Here is a 25,524-nt window from a genome sequence, read left to right as displayed (position 1 = left end):
GACAAAGTAGTCAAAGTAGTAGTTTTTGTGATGTAGCTGCTGTAGTGTGATTGCAGATTTTAACCTATACTTATTACTAAACCTAATACTGAGTTATTGTATTGTCACATTCTTCTTTAATATTTAATACTCTGTTGTAGAAGAGAGTAAACAGTAGTATGTGAAGGGTTTTTAAAATCTTTTCTTGTGTATTTTTCTTTATGATGATGAAGACTTCTGTAAGCCAACAACCAGGACATAATTCTGTTTTCTTTGCGGGGGGGTTAGGTGTCCTTAATAAGTGGAGACCATTCCCATCGTGGATGACTTTGACAGCAAATCTACCCAGCCATGTCGTACAGTGCCAGCTTGGTGGATCCTAATCAACTAGCCCAGCGCATAACTTCTAACATCCAGAAGATTACGCAATGCTGTAAGTTGAATTTATGCATGTTTATACAAAACTTCAGTGTCCATGCTCTGTGTTCTGGGTTAGTTTTGCAGGTTCATCCATAGTAATTCGCTCTTTGACCTCACCTGCCCACTTGACAGGTTTGTGGCATACCACGCAGCAGACTGAGTCCTTCAGATGTGTGGTTAAGTGTGATGTGTCTGGGAGAAGTGCAGTATCACGCTGTATTCACAGAATGAATGAATAGTTAGTAAGATGACTGCTGGGAATAAGCCTATTTTGTCCTGGTCAGTTGTGTGGCACCTTAAGATCGTGGGTTGGAGTGTTTGCTGAGCAAGGATTGCATGAAATATTTGCTGGAGCTTTCATTGCTTATCGGGGTAGAAGCTGTGGCCTTGCAGCTCACCCTTGGAAGTACATATTAGATATGTAAATAAGATTATGCAAGTGTTAATATACTGTGCTTAGATTCATCCCACCTGATATTTTAGCCACCTAACTGAGACGTTCAAGTTAGGAGTAAATTTGGGCAGTTAGGCTTCTCAGTCCTTTTCCCTTCTCTCTGTTTTCCATTATATTTTCGTAGGTTTATTTTATATGAACAGCAAATATAAATTGATTTCTCAAATCATGCAAAGAATCCTTTTCATCGTAAGGGAGCTGGCCATCAACAGCCAGGCTGGCAGCCTGTGGCAGACACCGAGATGTAAGTTTCTGCTGTTAGGTAAAACCATGAAGTGAGATCAGTAGTTGAAACCAGACTATTGTGAACACTGTCACTGAACGTAATTAGTCATCTTGTGCTCAGTAAGTCTGTAGTCTCATCCTGCCTCTTCCATCTACTTTCTTGCTTCTATTGTGTTTCCTTTCTCCTTGTGATGAGTATGACTTAAAAAGAAAGCTGGCAAGGTGTAGTTAAAAAGTGACATGCTACAATGGTTACCTGCAATTTATTCCTCCTTTTTGAAATTTGGATGCTTAAGTAAGGAATAGAGAGGTGCTTCTGCCTTTCCAAGACCTGAGTCCAGATATGTTATCTACACTGCTGCATGGCTTCAAAACCAGGTCAGGCTTCAAAAAGTCCACCCACATGATTTTTTAGGAACCATTAGGTGCACAACTGGATTCCACCCTTTCTCTCCTCTAGACCCTACAGAATTTTAACCATTCTGGGTTCTGTGAGTGTTTCCTGGAGCATGTTTCCTGGATAGACCTCTCTAAGTGATTGGCCACTTTCTAGCTGTTTGTTCCCATGCTCAGGAGCTGTTTGGTTTTTTTTGTTGGAAGATTACAAACCATAGGAACTTCCAGGTCATATGGGGAGAAGCCTGCAAGCCTAGGGAGCCGCAGAGCTACTGCCTGCTAAGTAGGTGTCTGTTACATGCCTTTATGATCTTGTTTAGAGGGGGAGGGAGAGAGAAATTGGAATCTTGACCCTGAATCCACACTCTTGCTTCCAAGCTATTGGCTTCCCTTTTGCACTTCTGTACAGAAGTTCTTAGTATTTGTGAGATGGAGCAATGTGTTTCAATTACCTCCATTATTCCAGTGCCTGAAGTTGTGGAGATTCTCTGGTTTTCAGAACAAGATTAATGAAGTAGGAGAGAATTTTGTTTCAGACTACTGGTATGTTATGGGAAGTCCCTTGAAACTAATTCACACTTCTGTTAACATGTAAGCTGAATAGTTCTACGCAGATATAGATGGGATACAGGTTAGTTGAAAGGAACTGGTTCTTCCAGCTAGAAGCTGTCCCTTTAACTTGTGGAAGAATACAGATTAACTTCCTGAATTAGATTTCATGATACAGAATTTTTAAAGAAAGCAACATTGCTTGGAATTAAAAACATTTACTGTTGCACTTTTCAACTTCAAAGCTGAATTATGTAGCCCTTCCAAAAGTAATAAATTTGATTTGGTTCCTTGTGAAGTGGTTTTAAATGCCATATATACACAAGGTAAAAAGCATACATGAAATATCAAGCATTTCATAATGCCACCCACATGATGCTGCTATTATGTTAGTACTCGTGATCCTTACTTCTTGTTCTTTAATCCACTGCTATTGGCTAACAAAGCTCTGTGCTGGTTAAGCAGACCAATAATGTAGTCACTTACAGAGAGTATTGGTTTTGTTTTGAGCTGTTCTGTGTTAAAAGAGAGCACCATTTATATCAGGTAACAGCTGGGATGGCTTAGCACTCTCTTAAAGAATGGATTTTATTTGTCTGTTGATCCAGCCGTGCAGCTGAAGGCATGTTAAGAGTTGTAGATCCATTCTGCCTTGAACAAACCCCTGGTAAACTGGAACAGTCAGTGCTGTCTGTAATAGGCTGGCAGAGCTTTGGATAGAAGAGAGTGTTGGATAGGTCATTTTTAAGATCTCAAAGATATAAGGTCTCTTGGAAATTTAAGCCAGGAACGCACATTAGATGTGTTAAGGATCCCAAAGTCTAGACTGTCCTATGGGGAATAAAAAAAAAAAATTCAGCTGTTCTTTAAAAACAAGTATTCTTGTTCTATTTTTCATTTCCAGTACTTCTATAGAAACAAGCAGTTTTAATATTATCTGGTGAGTGGAGCCTACTTTCCCTGGCCTGAAGAGATGCAAATTCATATTTTGCCTGCTAAAGTTACCTACGAACTGAGATTTTGGGAGCTAGTCTGGGGCATTTCTTCTTTTATTGAAACTGCAACATTGAACTGCTGGGATTGCGAAAATCAAAGCTCTACTTGATATCCAGTGCTGGATAGCAGTCTTTGAGTCAGAGCTGGGCTTTTAGACCTGTTTATTCCTCATGTTTTCAGAGTTCACGTGACTTTTCAATGAGCAGCAATATGAAACCTGAGGGGCATGAACCACTATGCCTAAATGAGCTGTAGTGTTCTGTGTTGAGCATCAGTGTTGTCAGCTGCACTGGGCATACTCACGTGTCTGCAAGCCATGTTTTGATCTTGAATCTGTGTTATCTGGGGAGAGAAACAACTGTGAACAGCTAGGGAAATCTCAGATTTAAAAAAGAAGAACCAACAAGCCTGTAGTGCACTTTGGCACTGCTTAGATAGCTGCTAAATTGCTGTGTTACTAGAGCACAATTTATGGTTCAGGTTTGAAATTTCCTCTGTCTGGAATCTGGTCCTAAGTGAGTATGATTTTCATTCCAGGCCAGTCTTATGTCTGATTAGAAAACTTAGATTATACACCTTGTGTGGGATTTTTGAAATATAGATTTACAGATGATTGAGTTCTGTTCTTAACTTTCTAAATATGAAGAACAGGAACATGGAGAATGGTATATAAAGAATGACACAGTCTATAGAGCTCCAACATGTCTGGATTTTGCAGATAGAGAACCTGTTATCAAGTTATTTTTATCTGTATTTGTCAAAGGAGCAGTAGTCCCAGAACTTGGTTTCATAGGTCACACACTCACTGGTGTTATGGTAGCATAATGAAAGCTGCTATAACTTGTTGCATCCTGAAGGAAGGCATTACTCTCGAATACTTCCTGTTGGTCACTTATTTACTGCATCTAGATAAGCAAGGAAAGAGGAATGCACAGAAATCAGATGAGCTAACAAAAAATATTTTTTTAATGGCAAACAAAGGCCTGTCTCCTTAGAAACTTTTCTGCCAGGCATGTTTTTTTTTACCATGCTAGTGAATGCTGTGTAAGATGAGAGCATTGGGTGCACATTGTGATTTTATTTATTGATTTATTTTTGTGTAAGGAGCATGCATTGAATTGTACAAAAGAAAATCCAGAAAATTGAAAGATTAGAGTAAAATAAATTAAAAAAAAAAAAAAAGCCTAATTTAAAAGATTAGAGTGTGTTAATTTCAGACTTCCTGCAAACGCAAAGGTGAGGGTGAAGAATTATTAGAAATCTGTTAGGTTTCTGTATTTTAAAGAATTAGTTCTTTGTGTGTATCAACACGAGGGAAAACAGTTTGTTTGAAAGGTTGTACCCAGCAGGGAACAGAATGGAGGTTGTGTTCATTTAGAAGGATGATTTCACAGCTGTAAGAGTAGGAAATATGTGGTTAGGATAATAGGGCCCCCTTCTACTCAGCTGGAAAGATTTGACTTGTGAATCTGTGACAGGAACTCTGCAAGATTACATAGTTCACTGTGTTTTTGTTGTGTTTTTTTTTTTCTTTTCCTAACCCTGTGTTCTTCTCAAGTCTTTCTCCTGCGTGGGGGTCATTGCCTTTGTTTCACTTTGCTCCTTTTGTTTGTTTTTGCACGGGGCTACCAAAGACTGTGAAATCCTCTAAGAAGAGCAAGAGTGCAAGCTACATCGATAATTACTGCATCTCCACTGACATCTGAAGCCTGGATTTAGGAGCTGTTGGTTGAGAAGCAGTACAGCAATATGCTGTGGTTTGATAGAGAACACACAACCAAGTCTGGTGTTGATAAATCATGCCCAGTTTTAGTGTTTGAGGGGTCTTCTGGTCTACAAACTGTAATCATGCAGTTACAGAGTGCACTATGACTCATCCGAAGTATTCATATTTCTCCACTGTCCCTCTCTCCATCCCCAGTTTATAAAGGTCATGTGGCAAGCTTTTGCCCAGTGATGTCTGCAAAGTCAGTACAATGTCATAATACCCTTGCTTAGTTCTGGCAAGGTCAGTGATAGTGTATTTGACTTGTTTGTGGACACTGAAAGTCAGCCTAGCTGTGCTCTGCAAAGATTATTTTAAAAATATGTTATGATAATTCAGTAGGCAAAATCTGCATATGGCTAGGGAGAGTCTGTCTGGCTTTAACAGAGACTTTCTCATAAGGACCACTGCTTTCTGCCAACTCCTGATTTTCTGTTTCTTAAGGTAGCACAGACATCTATTCATAACAAGTGTGTTCCCTGAAGGTCAGCTTCGACCAGCAGAGATCACTGCTGTGATACTTCTGTCATGTGATACCTCTCCTGTGACAGCAAGTTTGTCCAATTTCTGTTGAATCCCAAGCATTCTGTAAGCTGATATCTTCACTGAATGTTGTTAAAATCAGAGCTGAATTACATCTATTGTATGACTTTTCCTTTCAATTTGTGTAACTATAGAAAATCATAAACATAAGTTGAGCCTTGAGGAATACTAGACTTCTGATATGTGCCCTCTGTGGTCTGAAACATTCGTGAGAAATACATCTGCTGCCATGTTTGTATCTCTAACAGATTTGTGTGATTATTCTTTAGAAGAATAGAGATTGCCAAGTAATAATGGTAAGTGGGATCACTGAGGTGTTAAAGTCATGCCCTGTATGAGAACAGAATCTATTCTGTTTCTGTTTCAAGTGTAGTTTTGTACAGGTGTGGTTTTAAAGCAAGTAGAGCTTGATGAGACTGTAATAATGGTATTGTTAGAAATGTAAGTAGTAATTATAAAATCACTGTGCAATTGCAAATAGCCTGATGACCAGCGGAGACATATACAGTTGTGTGTGAACAACTGTTTATTTCAGTGGTGGAACATATATATGGTCTCATCCAGACAAGATAATTTTTGCAGAACAACCTCTGTTTGCAGCAGAGATGGGAAGGGATCTGGTCAGAGTTCTTCCAGAATCACTGAAGAGATTGGGTTGGAAGGGACTAGTCTGTGGATAGAGATATTCTGCATTAGATTGGATTGCTCAAAGCACCATCCAACCTGGATGTGAACATTTCCAGGAATTCACAATTGTTCTGGACAAAACCTTGTTCCCTGTCTCATCTTATGGTGGAAAAATATTTTTCTTATATCCAACCTGAATCTATTCTCTTCCACTTTAAAATTGCTGTCCCTCATCCTCTACAGGCCCTGGTAAAAAGTCTTTCTCATGAGTCCCCTTTATATACTGACAGTCTGCTGTGCGGTCTCCCCAGAGCCTTTTCTTCTCCAGGCTGAACAAGCCCAGCTCTCTCAGCCTTTCTTTATAGGAGAGGTGCTCCAGATTATCTCTGTGGCCCTCCTCTGGGCCTGCTCCAGCAGTTCCGTGTCTTTCTTCTACAGGGATCAACATGTTCCTTCCTGTGTCTAGAGTTAATTTTAAGAGTCTCTCTAAGGTAGTTAAAGCACCTCATTCATTCTGTTGGATTATCCTCCCTGTAGTCAGGAAAACAGGATAGTGCATGGCAGTTTGATTATCCAGGAAGCCCTCTATCACATACTTCAAGCTCACATGCAGTATGCTGCTCTCCTGCAAATAAGCCCAGGTCAGTGGTTGACAGCAAGTGTATCCCTGAGTGATAGCTACTTTCTTGTGTTGACCAGTCAATGATGTTGAATGTCTTTGCCTGAATAAGCTTCCTGTGTCACTGGCCTCACCTTATAGCGAACAAAATTTCTTTGCTTGGGTGGGTTGGGTTTATGGTGTTTGTGCAGCTATTGTGCTCTAAAGAATCATGCACTGCTTACAGAACAAAAGTTCTTTAGATAAATGTTCTGACTGGGTTTCAGGGAGGTGCCAGGAAGAATTTAGGATGTAAACACAAAGTGGCTTAATGACTTCCCCTCAGCTGAGCTGTAACATTTGATCACATGATCAATTATTATGCACTTAACATGCATTTAGTGTCCTCTACATCCACATTAGAAGAACAAGCAGTACTTCAATCCCACTTGACAGCTTCTTTATATGAACCACTAGAGATGGTAGTAAACTAGCATAAACTAATTACAGTTGAACTGAAAAAATTGAAGGCAGATCCTCAACTCCAGACATTGCTACCTGTATTTCTTTCTGGTTACTTGCAGGCATGATTCCATTAAGAAATGTAAGAAGCTTTAATAAAACCCAACGGAAAAATGTATGAGACTTAGTTTTCCTGCTTTTTGTACCAATCAAGTCTCCCGTTTCTCATTTTATTACATAAATACTTAAGGTACTGTTTTTCGAAATCACAGAATCGTAGGGGTTGGAAGGGACCTCCGGAGATCATTGAGTCCAACCCCCCCTGCCAAAGCAGGTTCCCTACAGCAGGTTGCACAGGTAGGCATCCATGCAGGTCTTGAATACCTCCAGAGAAGGAGACTCCACGACATCCCTAGGCAGCCTGTTCAGTGCTCCGTCACCCTCACTGTTCCTCTACACTGATGTATTGCACTTATTTTTTTTAATCATCTGAAACCAAATCACCAGGCTCTTAGAAAATGGCAGTTGGGTACCCTCTTGGAGGGGCAGGGTCACTTTTTATTAGATTGGAACAACTTTGACTGGTGGTATCCTGATTTAGTTGTTCTGGTGAGCTATTACTCTTGTTAGGGCAGGGGTAGCGAGGTGTATGTTTAAAATCTTTAGTGAATGTGAACTGTACTGATAGTTTTAAAGAGCTACTTAGGCTTGTACAGAAAACTCCTGATATGCTGATTTTATTGCCACTGTGCTATGTTGTTGCATGTAAGCTTTTATACAGTGTTAGTCCAGGACTGTCTTGTGCAGCTTCAGTCAAAAGCACTGAACCTTATGCAGTGACTGAAACCACGTCTGCCTCTTTTTCATCAAAACACAGTGGTGGATTGGATGACCCCTCATCACTGCAGCAAATAATGATGAGCAGCTCTAGTTGCTGGTGGAACTGTACTCCCTCTTTCTGTGATGAGTCTCAGGTGTTGCTATTGTGCAATACTGAATTCATTGTACTTGCTTGTCCAGCTTGTCTGGTTGTTGTCCTCTTTGTTAGTATGGTACCTCCTGTTTGTTGCTTGTTGCTGGTGCTTTTTCCATGCACACCCATGCATTTCCTGTGGAAGTATTTGATAGCAGCTCAATGAAATATGGTGATATGATTGTTCTGGCTTAGATTGCACTACAGAAGGAAATTATTGCTCCATTGCTATAATTCCATCTTGTGTGATCTGAACAGAAGAGAGTTCCAGGCTGCAAGGAGGCAATAAGCAGCACTGAATAAATACTTTTTCCTGAATTTCATACTTCTGTGTTGTGGCCTCTTCTTACGAACGGTTTGGACTGTGTGTTGATTCACTTCACTCTAAAGCTGTGAAGCTGCAATGAGCTGAAGATGGCCAATCGAAGGCTTTAGGGTTTGTTTTATGAATGTTAAACTGAGTAACATAAAGCTGAAGGGAGATTGATATGAGAAGTTGGCCAATAGTAAGTTGGGAAAGCATCTCTCTTGTAGCTACAGTTATGGGTCAGTGTTCTGAATCAAGACCATTCTCAGTTTCTCTTTTGTCATGCTAAGAATGAATGTGGTATTTGGACATCTCTGAGCCCTACCAGAGAAGGTGAGTGAACTACTCCAGTTAGCATCCAATATTTCAAGTATGTTGTATGTTTTTATATATGAAATATTGTATACTGCAGATTTGACAGGAGCATGTTTCTTAAATACCCCTACTTTTATTTTTCTTTAAAAGTAAGTATTTCCACCATAAATCTCACTACTCCTATAACCCTTGTAGAGAAAATTAGGCCCTTTTATATTAGGCATTGCAGGGCTTTTCTGTGCCGTTTTTTTGTTTGTTTGTTTGTTTGTTTTTGCTCCCTTTACTTAGTGCATCCACTGCTTGTAAATGGATCCCCTGTTTGGGATAGTAAAAGCAAACACAAGCTGGCTCTTAACTAATTCTCTCCATAGGTATTCAGGTTAGCTCTTAATTGCTGGCTCATCATTAACCATGTCTGACCTGTTCTCATGCACGTGACTGCTCAGAGAGCAGCCAAATAGCTTTCAACAGCTGATAGTTACATATTATGTGGTACAGATTAGGAATGCTGCAGAAAGAATGAAAGTCTTCTTACCAATATGGTATTGCTTCTTTCTGATACTCTTTCAGAGATGGAACAAGTAAGATTTTTGGCATGAGATGGTAGCTGCCTGAAGAAAACATCTGGATAGAGTAGCTGACAAGGTGCTGCTTCTTTGGGGATGTTGTAAGCTCTGAAAGAACTCTTGGTTGTCATTATACACAAACATCTACTTTGACCTCCACTGCAGAGATGGCCTGATCAGTTAGTGTACCTCTGAGGTCTGAAAAATATCTGTGCACACACAGTGTGTATACTTCTGCAGCTCTGGAGCAAAGTCCAGCAGCTACTTCTGCGTGCCTGCGGAACCTGAGCTACAGTGTCAGACTTTGCACTGGAAGAGCTTAAAATCACACACAAGATCTGTACAGGCTCTGTTGTGGGATTGGTAGTGCCCAGAAGAGCAGGGAGAACCTCTGGCAGCAGTGCTATTCTTGTTTTCATAGTCCCTTGTCATTGCTACAGGGTGTGGGAAGCTGGAAGAATCAGGAAGTGAGGAAGGGAAAACCTTAAGGGATGAGGTCACCTAGGAACCAGTCAAAATTGTCTTCTGATCTTTGACTTCTGGTGATTATCAGTGTATTTATGGCTTTGTGATTTTGGCCTGTGCTTTCAGCTCTCTGGGACACTTGAGTGTCATTGCTGATGAATTATGAGGCATCTAACAAGCAGCCAGATGCATTGATTTGCCAGCCTTAATTCCCTGCATGAGGTAGAAGGCTGGTGAAACAGGGGAGACATAAATGCTGTGATCAGCAGTGAAGAGAATGTAGGGGCCTCTGTCTTACAGAAAGTATTCCCAGGTGTCCAGCAGTTTTACTCTCCCCCTTCAGTGCAAAGACTGGCCACTGTGTGCTTCCCAGCTGGTGCTGTGGAGCGAGAGAGCAGAGATGTTTGTAAGTCAGGGAGCTCAGAATGGCATCGATCATGGATTGGAGCAGTTTGCCTTCCTCCAGGTGTTTGAAAATGGGGAAAAGGGACCAACTTCAAACAGAGATTTGTGTTTTCTGCCCTTAAGTCACATGCTCTAATAGGGACATGGTTCGGTGGGCATGATGGGGATGGTTGGTGGTTGGACTTGATGATCTTAGAGGTCGTTTTCAACCTTTATCATTCTGTGAATCCAAGAAACGGGGCTGTCACCACCATGCCCTTCTGTTGGGGAAGGGGAAGGATGTTAACTTTTATCTGAGACGTTTTTGAAGTTAGTTCTTGCTTTAAATCAAATTCTCTTAAGGTCTGTGTGTGTGTCTGAAGGAACAAGACGCTTTACCTTCTTTCAGGCGGTACTGTCTTAAAACCTATTATAAATTGTATTTTTAGCAATACATCTGTGTAAGTTCATGAGTCTGGGTAAGTGTCTGCAGTTTAGGTAGTTTCATAGTTTTAAATGAAATCTCTTCGTGAGTAGAAGCAGCAGTAAAGAATCTGCAATAAAAAAAAAGATCTCTGAGTATATAGGAAACACGTTAGCATATTTAAGCCTGTGTATGCAATCACGTGTTTTTATTAATGTGAAGGAGTACAAAGGATGTGGACCTACAGGTGCATACTAAGTATCTAAGTAAGCTGGTATGAAAATACTTTAAATATAGACTTTGTTTCCAAGAGCTTTTCAAGTGTGAGTCAAACCATTTTCACTTCTTCATTTGTAATGAAATAACTCTGTCTCTAGGTGGCAGTAAGGCATGCTAGCTTTTCTGTCTGCAAAATACATTTCAACAGAGTGCTTGTAGATTGCTTTTTTTTTATTTTTTTTAATTTTATTTTTTTTCTCTCTTTGTAAAAATACTTAAAGAATAAATGAAGACCTTGGCTCCTGAATCAGAGGGGAGAGTTTCTTTTATCAAATAAAACTGAAAGCAAAGTATTCTGAAATTTTGTACGTATGTTAAAACTTAACTCTGAATTCAAAAGATAACAACGAAAAGACACATTTTATTTTAAAATGATGCATTACACTGGAGGGAAAAAAAAGGGTTTAATTAACCAAAATATCTATTTATGGCTACTTGTGGCTGCTTGTGCATGTCTGGGCTCAAGCTGCTGCTGTGCATAAGCATTGAAGTAGAGGTGGCTGCACAGAGCTTTTTGGCCTTTGCAAGTACCAGACCTCCACCTGGGGAAAAGCTGATGGTATTAGGTTTCAACTGTAGAAAGCATTGAAGAATTTTCACTTAGGTTTTGGTGCTTTTCAACTCGAATAAGGAACAAGCTGCACAAAGCCCATCTTACAGTTCCTGTTTCTCTGACTAATTTTTTAGCAGCTTGTGACTCCTTCAAAACCTTCTGTCTTGAGATATTTGATTTTTGATTTCGTGTAAGACTCAAGGACTAACTTCTTCCATTTTTAAAAATATCTTCATTACATAAATGTGCAAAGTAACTGGCTGCAGCAGTCATCAAGATCACCGCGCTGTGTGAAGCAGTGTAGAAGATCTAATATCTGTTTCACTGGAGACTTCTTATCATAGGGTCATATAATCATGGAGCTTGGAAAAGACCACTAAAATGATCTAGACCAACCACCAATCCATCACCACCATGTCCACTAAACTGTGTGCCTGAATGCCACATCTGCCCTTTTCTTGAACACCTCCAGAAAGCCTGTTCTTTTTATGAGAGGATATTTTTCCTAACATCCAACCTGAACTTCCCCTGGCACAACTTAAGGCTGTTACCTCTTGATACAAATAGTAGAGTCTGATTAGTAAAAATGTTCTAAGGAATTCTAGTTTTATCAGCATGCTGAGTAGTTGCATTTTGTAACTGAAATTCTTTCTGTTGCAGATCCCTCCCATGGTATCTATTCTTTGTAGTTTTTGCCATTATTAAACAATGACTTCTACTGTAATTTTAACTGAATTTGGAAGAATGGATAGTATGCCAGTGTAGTAAGAATCCTGCATATTATTATTCTGTTATGTTTTCTATGTCTGAGTGTTGTACCAGTCTGCCTGGGAAGCACCACAGAGCACCATGTACAAGGAAGACCAGTTGGCTCCTACCTGAGGCTGAGCAAAAATAAATTATTTTGTGTACATATTATTTATTTTTAAAAGATGTGAGACTGTTGAACCAAGATGGAGCACACAGAGAATTTTAGTTTTGTAATGTGATTAAGTGCATGTCATGAAGTATGTGTTCACTTTTCCCCTTGCTTTCTCATCTGACAGTCAATTTAGTAACCCAAATGTGCAGCTGAAGTGTTGCTTTTTGCATTTCGAAATTATTTTATGAAATACTTTTACAACCCTGAAGTGGTTTGTTTTTCTGCTTTTAAAAAAGGATGTACATATTGACAACAAGGATCTCATAATTAAAATTTAAATCTAGATAACCTGATTTTTGGTGTTTTAATGTATGGCAAGCCAATGAATGCTTTGTTGTTGCCTCGTTTCTTAAATATTTTTGTGTAGTAGTGTCATATCAGGCCTTCATATGGCTTTTCAAAATAGCATGGAGAAAATATGATTAAACCAGAAAATAATTGTGCTTCTAATTTACAGTATTATAATAGAAAGGCCTAATTTATACTTACTACATTAAAATGCTAACCTTTAAATTGTCTGTGTCTGCTTAGATACTTTAATATATTCTCATGCTTTGTGAGAAATCCTGGGCTTTGTCTTCGAGTTGGCAAAATCATTTACAAATTGTTCTGGAATCTCTTAGTGAAATCTTTTCAGGAGATTAAAAAAAAAAGAAAAAGTGTTCAATATCATTCTGTCAACTGTTTTTGTTTTAGAATTGTTAAGCAAAAGAACATGAACTTATATTGGAAATGTCTGTGCACCACTAAATTTTCTCTCCCTCTTCACAAACAGCTGCCGAAATACAGAGAATACTAAATCAGCTTGGAACACCACAGGACACACATGAGTTGAGGCAACAGCTGTGAGTATTTCACATGAAAATAATTTCATTCCATTGCAGACAGTTTCCAGGAAGATGATTAGATGTGGGTTGTTTTTGTTTTTGTTTTTTCCTTAGGCAAGGTGCTTGTCTTCACTGAGAAAGGCAGGTATAGGGAAATGTTTGAAATTTGCATGTCGAGGAGCCTTTTTTTATTCTTAATTAATTTTGAATACTCTTTGTGCACTAGTTAGGTGGCATGCACACATACATTGCCTACAGTATCAATATGTGTACAAAACTTATTCTGTATGTCAGCAAAGGGAAAGCAACAGGGCCAAAAAGCAACATGGCTGTTTAAATAAGAAACCCTACTTCAACCCTTCACCCCATTCTCCAGTCAACTCTTCAAATCTGACTGTATCAGTTTCACAAAATAATGTATTGAATGTATTGAGTCTTTTTTTTTTTTTTTTTTTTTTTTTTTTTGTTAAATATCTGAGGGGGAAATGAAATAAATAAAACCTTTTTTTTTTGGAATAATTAAAAAAAAAAAAAAAAAAAAAAAAGCAAGATGAAATAAGATTTAAACATGGATGCTGTGCTTTGTTGTTCCATCTCCTGAAGATGGACTTTCATGAACATGTCAGTCAGCATCTCTCCACTTCTCAGCACAGTCTGATGAACCAGTATGACTTTTTTTTTTTTTAAATCAGCCTCCTTTACCACATAAAACTCAGCAGCATAAATGCAAGTAACCATTGTGTTGTGTTAACCCTATGGGTGAGAAAGTTGTCAGTCTTCACTGTGGCTAATGCTGCACACAGTAGGAGTAATATGAAAATGAGTAGTAGGAGGAAATAAGTATTGAGCCAAAGGCATTGTATTCATCTTGTGTAAACTCCCAGCTTGCTTCATAATAACCTGAGCTTGAGGATCATAACAATAGCCAGATATGATCCACATCCAGGTGGATGTCATGCTAAAGATGGAGTAGATCAAGATCAATGTAGGTGAGTTATGCAGTAGCAGGCAAGAACTAAGCATAAATTCAAAACTAAAAAGGCTAGAAACTTGTCCATTTACGTCCATTTACGAAGGTGCTAATGTGATAAATTTCCGTAAGGTTTTCAGCCGTGATCTTTCCACTGGTCTGAACGTTTTGCCGTTCCTTTTGTGTTTGAAGTTGTCTGGGAGAGTTATTTGATTACTTTCAACTATTTATGTTGATTGCTTGCTAATTGCTTTCCAGCCTGTGAAAACAGGTAAAAAAAAAAAAAAAAAAAAAAAAAGAGTTTCTCCAGGGAAAGAAAATAAAAATGAAAGTCATAATGGAAGTGTGTGGTAATAGCAGAAGTGAAAAGAAACATAAAGTGCAAATAGAAGTGCTGCTGAGCACAAGTATTTTTAAAGCACAATTTGAGTTATTAAGTTTTTAAGCAATTAATTAAACTTTCCTGGTAAGTTCACAGCTGTTGTAACATGGGAGAATATAAATCTCTTTGGATAAGCTTCCCTGTGACTATCAGGAATTGGCCTATCACGGATTATGTTCATGGAATTATTTTCGGGCCCAATATTCTTCAATACAGGAGGAAGCTTGGTCCCTTATACAGTTATTCTGAACTCCTTAACAAAATAAGAGTGTTTTTTTTCCAATTATTGATAGCCTGAAAAAGATGATGGAAAGGCATCTTTATTTATTCACAGTAATTGGGACCTTGTTGCTGTGCTTTAGGGAAACAATTACAGTATCTCAAAAAGAAAAAAGTGGAAAAGGTGAGTAGTTGTGCTGTCACACTGAGAAACATTCCTTTAGTGTCCATGTCATCTGGAATCCATGGTGATCTGTTGTCGTGTTTTTGCAGTGAAGAACAGTAGAAGGATGGCATCGTACACTTCAGTGAGTGTTTAATACCACTGTGTTTCTGAGAACTGGTGAAACATCAACAAAATTAGCCAGCAGTCTCTAATGAAGGTTTGCATTTGCTTTTAGGCAACAGAAGCAGCAGTACACGAACCAGCTTGCCAAAGAAACTGACAAATACATTAAAGAGTTTGGATCTTTGCCTGCAACAAGTGAACAGGTATAAAACCAAAGAACATGGCTTGTTTGACTATCATATTGGCTCATGTAGAGTATTTGAGTGTCTTCAGTTCTGCATGCCTATTTTTTATACTCTACATCAGGCTTTGTAAGCACTGTTTGGTCAGTCAGGACATTTGCATGGCAGGAACAATTACTACACAAGTATATTTTGCTCCAGACTTGCTTCAAAGATGTTTTTAAATATCAGGATGGAATTTGACTGAGAAGGCAGGACTCAAAACAGTGCATTGTGCCTGTGATCTCAGCTATGGCACTCAGTAATCTGTAGCAGTGTTGCTGCTGAGTTTGACTCACCAGGTACTCTTGAGTTCTTCAGTGGCCAGGAGTTATTGCCTGCCTTAACCATGTGGCAGATGACCAAATCTGTTTGCACACTGTCCAAGTAATTTGTGCAGAATGGGTATGATCTGCATAACTCAGATCAGCATATATGCTATATCTTGTCCACAAGCTTTTCTTTTCTTAAGAGGAATGGACAAGAGCTGTTACTGAAACAATTTGTGCAGTCTCTAAGCTGCTTCTTTCCCAGATTTGTGTGAAATACATGCAGGAGTTTACATGCAAAGTAGCTGTTGTCATTAGCTTGCTCTCAACTTCCATCCTTTGATTTCTTATAGTAATGAAATCCATGACTTAAATAAGGAAAGAGCAATAGGACCCCAGAAAATATGAATGCAGCCTATTGCTGCTTGGACAATTCGTCTGATCTGTGACTTGTTAGGAAAGAGCACTTAGGAAAGTGAATTGTCCTGAAACACTCATTTCAAATGGCAGGCTGTGTTCCACGTGAGCTCTGCCTGCTAAGTTGTGAACTTCTAATAGAGTTAGAACTTGGTCTTAGTACATAACCTCTGGTTGAGTCAAAGATGTTTTTTATTCTTTGCCTTGTTGCTGACAAGTTGGCAGTGGGATATTTTGCTGTTTAATTCTAATCCTTTTATCATGAGCATTTTCATCAAAGACAACACTCAATGAAATACACAGACATTGGGTTGATGAATGGCAAATTATGGCCTCTTGCAAATTTGGAAGACAGAGTTTGTATAATGGATATATTTAGGGAAATAAAATTGAGGCTTGCTGGTGTACCTGATATTGCCGTTTCTTCCTTGGCATCTTCCTCAAAAAAAAAGAAAAAAAGACTTGAAAGATAGAGTAGCTATTTCTCTAACAGTTTCTAAGGATTTGGAAGGGGTGTGCACCCGTTTCTAGTTGCAGTTCAATATGTATCTCCAGTGTTTATGTAAAATACATGTGGAGAGCTTTTTCCCTGCTCGTTTCTTGTTTTTCAGCACTATTCCCCTCATTCATTCTTCTTTGCTTATTTTAGAATTTGCAATATCAAGATGTTTCACACTTAACCACAGACTAAATTTATTAATCAGGTTCCCCTGTATCAGTGCGTGGTGCCTTGTATATGACCTGCTCATTTCTTATTTTCAGCTGTTAAATGAACTAAATACATTGGTTTCCTCTTTAAATCTCTAAAATTGTGGCAGAGTTGTGTAATCCCAGGGGAAAGGGTAGGTTTGTCCACGCAAGTGGTTTTGTAGACAGTATTTAGGGAAGAAAAAAACAAAAAAGAGTACACCTGAGTATTGAGTAGTCTGGAAATGACGAGTCTTGAAAAGCCTGATCTCATTTGGCTTGGTAAAACTTCTTCTCCCATAGCGTCAAAAGAAAATACAGAAAGATCGTCTTGTAGCGGAGTTCACCACAGCGCTCACAAATTTTCAGAGGCTGCAAAGGCAAGCTGCTGAGAAAGAAAAAGACTTTGTAGCCAGAGTAAGAGCCAGCTCAAGGATATCTGTAAGTACTGGAAAATGTGCTATTATGCTCTGTTTACGGTGTGGTGGTGGTAGTGGTTTCAAACATGCCTTTGTAATGCTTTTTACAGGAGCTTATATCTCAGTCCAAATGTTGCAGAATGTGTAAAAATATGATTATGAGCATAGTGGCTTTCTTTGCTTACTTCCATGCAGCTGAATTTAACGGTTCATTTTATTGTTAAAGCTGAATTATGTTGTAATGAAAACTCCTGAAAGCTGTTTTTTTGTTGTTTTTTTTTTTTTTTCCCCTTGGTCACATGAAGGCACAGAATGCACCTGAGTTTGTACTGTAGTCTTACAGAAGCAGTTTTTAGTGATCTTGAAATTCTTTTTCTGGGCGTTTAGAAATGAGGACTTTTTCTACCAGGAAGAATCCCTTGCCAGGTATCTATGCAGTATTGATGTGGAGAAGCGCTGAGGAGGCTGAGATGTTAGCGTGTCAATTTTGCCTTTTTAGTCTGTGCCAAGTACGTGTCACTGTACTTGTAAATTTCAACAGGTATTTAGTGAGCTGAATGTTTTTGTGTGTATTTCAACTTTATGCATGCAAAAGCAAAATCAAGGAACAAACATGTTAAGTCATGTTTCAGTTTCAAGTTGACTTCTTTATAAGCCTTGTAATATTTACTCATTATAGAAATGCTGACAGTGCTCCTTTCTGGTCCATAATATTTTTACCTTTTTTTTTTTTTTTTTCCATACACTGATCACATAGGGTGGTGCTCCTGAAGACAGCTACAAAGAAGGAACACTCGTCTCCTGGGACAGGTAGGCTGAATTTCTTATTAAAACTTAACCTAGTTCAGAATTTAAAAAAACAAACTGCTTACAGAGAAGAGTTGCTGTTTTTTTGGCAGCTTTCCTCCATAGTGAAATAGTGAAAAAGAGCCTTTTTAGTGAGATAGATGGGATGAAAATCAAGCATTTCACATTGTCTCCCCCTTTTTTTTTTTTTTTTTTGTTTTTCCTACACCTCAATCATCTTCTTAAGCTGACCCAAGTCCATATCTGGGCTGTGGGACACCCAAACTTAGGTAAGCATAGTCCAACCTGTGTATAGTGTAAAATGGTTAAACTGTGATTGATCCATTGTTTACTGGGATCTCCTGTTATTTACACTCTTACAAAAACTGCATCTCAGTCTCAGATTCTGTTGATATTGGTTAGCCTATCTTTGCCTGTTTGAACTCTGCACTTCATAATTCAGATGAAATTTTGTCCTTACATATTTACTTGGAATTTCCAAACAGCTCACTCAATGCTATGTGCAGATTGCTATAGCAGCAGCTTCCTGTATCAAAGATAGCATTGTTAGGTCTTGTCTCTTGGCTAGGCATGCAGGGCTAAAAATGTGTGCTTTGTTAACTGGTAAACTTTGTACCATACGTGTTTGGCTGTCATCTTATTCTTCATATTCTAATTTATTCCATATGGTAACTGTTCAATTCTGGCTTTGGTTGGTTTTCTTTGACAGTCAACCTCAAGCACAAGTACAAGATGAAGAAATTACAGAGGATGATCTCCGTCTTATTGAGGAGAGGGAATCTTCCATTAGGCAGCTTGAGGTAGGCATAAACAGTTACACAGCAGATTTCAGAATATGCTCTTAATGCTGCCAAAGAAAAAAACTGTTTTATATTAGCATAAATCCTGGGGGCCTAGGAATTGTTTGTGGATAGTTTTTTTTTCAACTCTACAAATACTGTCTTTACGTGATATACGTTAAATGTACATCAGAAATCTAATGTGTGAAAGCCATGTTTTGATGTGTTTAATCTCAGATGATTTCATTGAGGAACAAGAAAATATTCTGAGGAAAATGTTGCCAATTATTTGTTTTTTATTTTTTCAAAAATAAATTGAACCAAGGCTGTACCTTCCTACCCAGCTATTCCCAATCATTCAGCTTCTTAATTTTGTAAGAGTATTTTCTTCTTTTTTTTTTCTGATTACTTCTTTCAGAAATAGAGTTGCACTATTTTATTCAAACTTCTGTAATTAAGGGTTCGTCAAAAAATTAGAAGTATTTAGCACTGAGTTGTGAATATACCAATGTCATGTGATAAAATACTGACATCAGGAGACTTCTATGAAGACACAGTGAGCTTTTCCAGCCAACCTGGAATCCACATCTCTGCCATCAACAACAAAGAAGCTGTTGTGATAATTTCTCCCTTGCCATCCATATGTTGCACGTACAATGAACTAAGTATTTATCAGTTATTAGTTGAGATCATACATGCAGTGGCAATGTGACATGTATAACTTCATTGCAGCCAAACAGTAGTAGGGTAGTGTGATCCTGATTCAGTGACTTGGCTTTATATTATAAATGCCACATCTGTAAATTTTGTGGCCTTTGTGTGTTCAGTGTGTTTCCTAAAACTAGTGCAAAACACTCTGTACATGTACTTTTATTCATTTTGTTTAAATTGGTATTTATTAAGCTAAGTTGGCACGAACCTGCGCTGTCACTTAAACTGAGACAAGCTTGTGTGTAGAAGAGCCTTCAGCAGTGATGGATCCTGTTTTTGAAGTGATGTGAATTTGTGCCTCATGCACAGTCATCTTCAGTTAGTTCGATTTTAATAAACTTTGTCTCAAAGTACAAAAAAGTCTTCCAGATTAATGTTAAAAGTTCTCTTTTTCTTGTAGGGTGAAGAGTGTATATTCAGGAGGAAAATGAGTAGTGTTTTAAGATGCATTTACAGATACCTTGTTATGCTCTGTCAAATAACGTTATGATTGTTTCCTTGCAGTCTGATATTATGGACATCAATGAAATTTTTAAAGACTTAGGAATGATGATTCATGAGCAAGGCGATGTAATAGGTAAGCCCAACTCAAATATTATCTGAAAAGTTACGTCATGTAGGGAGCAGTGGTTTTGCTGGAAAAATTCCTCTAGTGAGAATGTTAATGCTAAAGCAAATCAAGTGCAACTTAATATGGGTAGATTGAGGTAGCTGGGGATCCATGAAGATAATTTTAGAAATATAGTTTAAATGTATGTTTAATTATGTCCTTTTAAGGTACGTAAAATATGTAACAGTAGTTTTTGGAATTGTGTGTTCATATTCTATTTCTGCCTCTTGGGGTGTTTTGATCTGTTTCCTCTGATCTCGTAGATCTTAGTTGTTGTTTTTGTTAATCTGAGCAAAGGGTAGGCAGTAGCAAGTTGAATGGCAGAAGACTACTAAGAGAAAGTTTCTATTCTGGTCAGTTTCTAAGGCTCATCCCTGCTGAGAGCAAGAGGGATTTTTGCTGACATGAACTTCACCTGAGCATTTCAGAAATGAACTCAAGTATAGGAAAGGTCAGCTTCCATAATGCATGGTATGGAACTTTGGGTGTGAATGAAAAAAACCAACATTTTGAGGGGACAGGTGGCACACTTGCTCTCAAGTGTATTTCAGTATTCCAAACGTTTAGTTGGCTTATGACTAACCAAAGCTTGAAATCTTTCCTCTTAAAATACAGATAGCATAGAAGCTAACGTGGAAAATGCTGAAGTACATGTGCAACAAGCAAACCAGCAGTTGGCAAGAGCAGCAAACTACCAGGTAATGTCAATGTCTGCTGCCAGTTATGTCTAAGTGTCCTTTCTCAGTAGTCCTGATTTAATATAGCAGTTCAGAATTTGACTTTTTTTCAGATCTTGAGGACTCTCTTGAAAGTGTTTCCTAGACTTGGATGGGTCACCTTGGGGGGGGAAGGGAGAGCAAGTTCTGAAAGCTTTGTGTTTCATGTAGAGCTATCTAGGTTGTCTCAGATCACCTTGAATTTTACTGTTACCTAGGACTGAAAGGAGTTCTTTTAACAGCTCAAGAAGGAAAGGTGAAGTGTGAGTCTTTAAAGATCACTGGAAGATTATGGAGGTCTTTGGAAGGTCTTTGGAAGGTGTACCAGCATCAATTTTTACTGTACAACATCATCTCAAAACTGAGCATGTCTAGCTTCTGTTAATTGCTGCCGTGGTGCAAAAAATGCATTTCAAACTCTCAAACTTTTTGATGAAAAGTCCCTTTGAAAAGACCTTTTAATGCCACTTCTTTCTAATTTTTTGGCACTTGTTATAAATAATCTTATAAGTAATGTCTTCCGTCTTTAGTAAAAATTAGTCCGTAGATTAAAAAAAAAAAAATTAATCCTCTTATGTGTATTAACAGTAACCAGGTTGGTAAACCAATGACAAAATGTCTGAAGGATTACTTGCTGATTTCAGAAGTGGGAGGGAAAAAGGGTGGATGTGTCCTCAAACTGTATGCTAAGTGGCAGTAATTGGCACAACCCACCATTAAGTATGACTGATGGCTATTTTGATACTGACAAAATTCAGGAAGAAAAAAAAAAATAGCAGCAGTCAAAATTTTCTTTGGAAGGTGTCAGTTTTGGGGTTGAAATTTAACATGAAAACCTTTGTGCTGATTCATCTTGAAGAGGAAGGGTTGGGTAACTTCAAGGTTATCAAGTTTTTGATGAGCTCCTGTTTCATATGTATCACAGCAGAGACTGAATACTCAGCTGAGCTTGCTTGTGTTAGGAAGGACTGTGTAGTTGGATTGATTTGAAGTTGCCATTGCTTGAAAGCTCAGTTTTGTGCTGTGTACTTGAAAAAGCATTTAATATATCTGTGCTCTGACCCGCTTAGGGAGCTGGTAGAAGCTTAGGCATCCTAGTGAGAACTGGGTTTGGTTAGTGCTCTCACAACTCCTTTTTGTGGATGTATGCACTATCCCTTTGCCTTGTGGAATGTGTTTGTGGAGCAGAGCTGTTGGGGTCAAAGCTAGGCTTGGCTGCTCTGTTTCTTTCCCCCATTATTGCCACTGCTTTATACTTGTAGAAATGATCATCGAGTGTATAAGGAAATAAGATGCCCATGTCTTTATTCCATTACCTTGCCTAAGTAATGTTAGATAGCAAGTGTTTGACTGTAATGTGGTGTTGGTAAAAGGTGCTCAAGAATGAAAAAAGAAGAAACCGGGAGTAGTAAGAGTTGTAGGGAAACAATCTGATAGAATTGAGACAATCTGGCAGCAAGGAGACCCTAATAAAAAGTTGAGTGCTAGCAAGCAAAGTGATTAAACAGCTAAGGGGCAGAAATCTCAGCTTGAAAATGGGAGGAGTCAGCAAAACTAGCAGCAGAGAATATGTAAGACTAGCAGCAGAGAATATCTAAGAAAGAAGCTTGATGGTCTGCATGGTATTGGGCAGAGACCATATTGCCCCAGTGAGGAACTGGCACAGATGTAGTCCCACAGGACAAGCAACATAAGCAGTGATATAAATCTTTGCTAAAAGGAGAGCAGAGCTTTGCAGAACTCTGGAGCTGTAAACTAGATTCCCAAGATTTGCGTGTAATTATTCTTTGGCTATTAGCAAAAGCCTGCAAAACCACTAGTAGAGTGTGTTATTTCCTTTCTTTCTGCTTGAGATAAAGGATGAGAATCTGTTCCTAGTTGTGGTTGCTCTGGTATTTCAAGTTACAAACCTCTGTGGGAGATCTGAAAGTTTTGGACACGATCTTAACTTACAGTGTATTATAATGACATCTTAGAACTTACGTCTTTTAATCTTGTGTTTTGTTTTTCTTTAAGAGCAATTTGGATGTAATAAACATCACAAAAACAACTTTAAAGTAACTGTGAGTTGATGCAAAGTCCATCTTGCAGAAGTCTAAAAATGAGTAATTTGGGACTTCTGTATATACATTTACACTTTTTAATTTTTTTTTCAGAGAAGGTCATTTCTACCTCCTCTTCTGTGCAGATTGATTTTTCCTATGTACAAGGCCATCTGCTTTCAAGTATTTTCTTTCCCTAGTGTTATATTCAAGTACATTCATTATGTTGCTGCATTCTTTTTCATTAGTTTGTTATTTGAGCCAGGAAATGCTACTAAAATCCTTTTGTTGATTAATACAGCAAGAAAATTAAGTCATGGATTATTCTTTCCGTGAATAACTTTATATGACTTGTTTGCAAGGACGTTATTTAGATTTCACAAGTAGTAGGGTCATAAAAACATTTGAGTTGTTTTTTGATCTTGTGATGCAGTTTTCAATCAGCTTTTTTTTTTTTTTTTTTTTCCTTTCTTACAGCAAAGATCCCGAAAGAAGATGTGCATCCTCATTGGTATACTTGCTATTGGAGCACTGATTCTTGGAATCGTCCTATGGTTTTCTCTAAAATAAGTCTCTAGAGAAAGCTTTGCAATTGATATTTAAATTATGAAACAAAACTTCTATGGTAATGGTTTGCTCATTATGAAGCTCAGTAAAAATGATGGTTTTTCTGTACTTCATCACACTCACTTTTTTTTTTTATGAGACTTTTGTTTTAACTTGAGAAGTAACTTTCTCAGTCATATCGTAACTGCCTGCTCTCTTGGACGTGAGTGCTGTCTTACCAGTAAAACCAGTCAGCATCATATACTGTTCCGTTAACTTAACTTAAAATCCTTTTAAGGGTTAGGAGATTAATCAAAATCTTGATAACTTGTTTTGAAGGAAGGGGGAGTGGGATGGGATTATCACTGAGATACTGCTAAATGTTGTTGCCAAAACAAACTCCTGAATTGTTGCTTGAGGCAATAAATTCACAAGTTGGAATTTAGTTTTAAGCTAGTAATGTCTTTCTTTTTCTCTTCCATCTCACCCACCTGCCCATTTGATATGGGTGGTTCAAAATTAAGACATAGGCGTGAAGTTAGTGTGAACTCTTTTTAACTGAAGTCTTCAAATTAAGCCTTCAGTTTGCCTCTAATCTTTCAGATGATTCATATATCTCTATCTGGCGTTAACTCTGGTTAAGCCTGGAAGACTCTACAAAAGTAGATAGGGTGGATGATATAATTATTTGAATTTCTTCTTTGAGTTTTTCCATTAAGAAATAAAGTGTTATGTGCATATGCCTGGTATCTTTGCATCTGAAGTGTTTATCAATGAGCTTGGCTAGATGAAAGTAAGCTCTAATCTGTGAATTCATAAATTTACTGGGAAGAATAGAAATTCCCAGCTTCCTAACTGCACTTGAATGTTACTGTTCTGAAACTGCTACGATTCAGTTTCCACGAGCAGATCCAAACTTGTATGTGAGGTCTTTCATACATCTGAAGAAAAGATTACAAATTAAATTCCAAGTTCAGTGGTATTTGAAAACAAGTTCTTAATCAGTTGAACTTACTCAAACTGCTTAAGAATTCTGATGCTTATAGCCTTTAAAATGACCTTTTTTTCTTTTGTGCCATTTTGTACTAATATATTAAAAATGTAACCAAACACTTTTTTTGCCAATAAATCTATTTGCATTTGTAATTGATGTTGATGAACTAATCTGGAAAGTGTACAGATGAAAAAAGTCAATTTGTATTTTATAATGTTCTTGTACACTAGGCTGATAGAGAATGCACTGTTTACATGGTGAACTATGAAATGTTTGGAAACAATCTAAGCAAAGATGGACTTCAGAATTGTAACTGTGCAACCAAAATAAAGGTCTTTTAAAGAGTACATTTTTTTCTAGTACTGTTTTTTTTCTTTTTCCTTTTCAGAATCTGTCTATATAAGCATAAGTATTGTCTTTCCCTTTATGTAAATTGCTGGTATGTCTAGAATAGAGAGAATTTCAGCTCTTCTGCTGTTCCTGTGCTAATATTCATATTGTTAATGGAAACTCTCTTGGATCTTTTCTCCCCACCTCTGTGACTCCAGCCTTAGGAAAACAAGGAGAACAGGTTGCTTTACTCTGTATTTCGGGTGGCACAGATGTTAAGTTATCCTTTGGCACAGAGACAGGAATCCATAGTGTGGGAAGGAGACTCGTGCTGATGTATTTGGATCCCAAAAGCAAGGGAGGAAGAACTGCATGGTTATAGCCTATAGAAAACTTCTCAGACTGCAAGTAAGTTGTAGTATGGATGTTTGTGTTGAGGTCTCAGCTGCAGTTTTCATGTGACTGCCTTTGTGCTGAGTGCAAAGCTGGGACTCTACATACCCTTTCTTGTTAAATAACCATCAAATTTACTTTAGGCTAGTGCCAGCCATGGTAATGCTACCAATTAGTGATGCTAATACTTTGATTAGGCACAAAGTGTTATGTGCTTTGTTTTGTATTTAGCATGTAAACCCTGGGAGGGGGGAGTAGAAGAGGGAGGGTAGAGCCATAAATACCCCTCTTTAAATTGCTCTTAATGGAGTCACTCTCTTTCTGCCTTTTCCCTCATGTACATATTTGCACTCTTAATCAAAATGCAGTTTCCAAGTATTTAAAGAAAATGTTGATAGTTGTAAAGAACCTAAAAAAAAAAAAAAAAAAAAAAACAGCTGGATTTAACATGCATGAATCAGTGTTCTTAGAAGAAATATTTTGGCTGTTTGAAATTATCCATCAGTATGTGAGATTAGCGAGGCCAAAAAAAAAAAAAAATGCAATGAAAGCACTCTTCATTTTACTGAAGGAACTTGGTAAGAATAGTTCTTTTGTAGTTATCTTAACCCAGGCACCAGGGGTGCCTCTCTGTTCTTTCCTGCTTTTTCAAAGAGCTGAAAATCACAGGGTAAGACAACTCTTTAAAGATTCT

General features: G+C 38.1%; 1 protein-coding gene across 1 annotated transcript; it reads left to right on the top strand.

Moving 5' to 3' along the window:
• The first annotated feature begins 271 nt into the window (after positions 1-271).
• On the top strand, positions 272-24,454 carry STX7 (syntaxin 7). Its single transcript, XM_042895305.1, has 9 exons — positions 272-412; positions 12,978-13,047; positions 15,002-15,092; positions 16,787-16,924; positions 17,660-17,712; positions 18,419-18,509; positions 19,704-19,776; positions 20,425-20,507; positions 23,045-24,454. Exons 1-9 carry the CDS (start codon positions 331-333, stop codon positions 23,135-23,137), a joined length of 774 nt encoding a protein of 257 aa, XP_042751239.1. The 5' UTR covers positions 272-330; the 3' UTR covers positions 23,138-24,454.
• The last annotated feature ends 1,070 nt before the right edge of the window (positions 24,455-25,524 follow it).

Source organism: Lagopus leucura, unplaced genomic scaffold, assembly GCF_019238085.1.
Source record: "Lagopus leucura isolate 7727_CA_CO unplaced genomic scaffold, USGS_WTPT01 Super-Scaffold_73, whole genome shotgun sequence".
NCBI lineage: Eukaryota > Metazoa > Chordata > Aves > Galliformes > Phasianidae > Lagopus > Lagopus leucura.
The sequence above is the reverse complement of the archived record's forward strand: the minus strand, read 5'-3'. Positions and strand labels throughout refer to the sequence as shown.

Coding starts and splice junctions, on each gene's coding strand:
- STX7 (XM_042895305.1), top strand. CDS start 331: ATGTCGTACAGTGCCAGCTTGGTGGATCCTAATCAACTAGCCCAGCGC. Junction 413..12,977: donor CCAGAAGATTACGCAATGCT/GTAAGTTGAATT, acceptor CTTCACAAACAG/CTGCCGAAATACAGAGAATA. Junction 13,048..15,001: donor CATGAGTTGAGGCAACAGCT/GTGAGTATTTCA, acceptor ATTTGCTTTTAG/GCAACAGAAGCAGCAGTACA.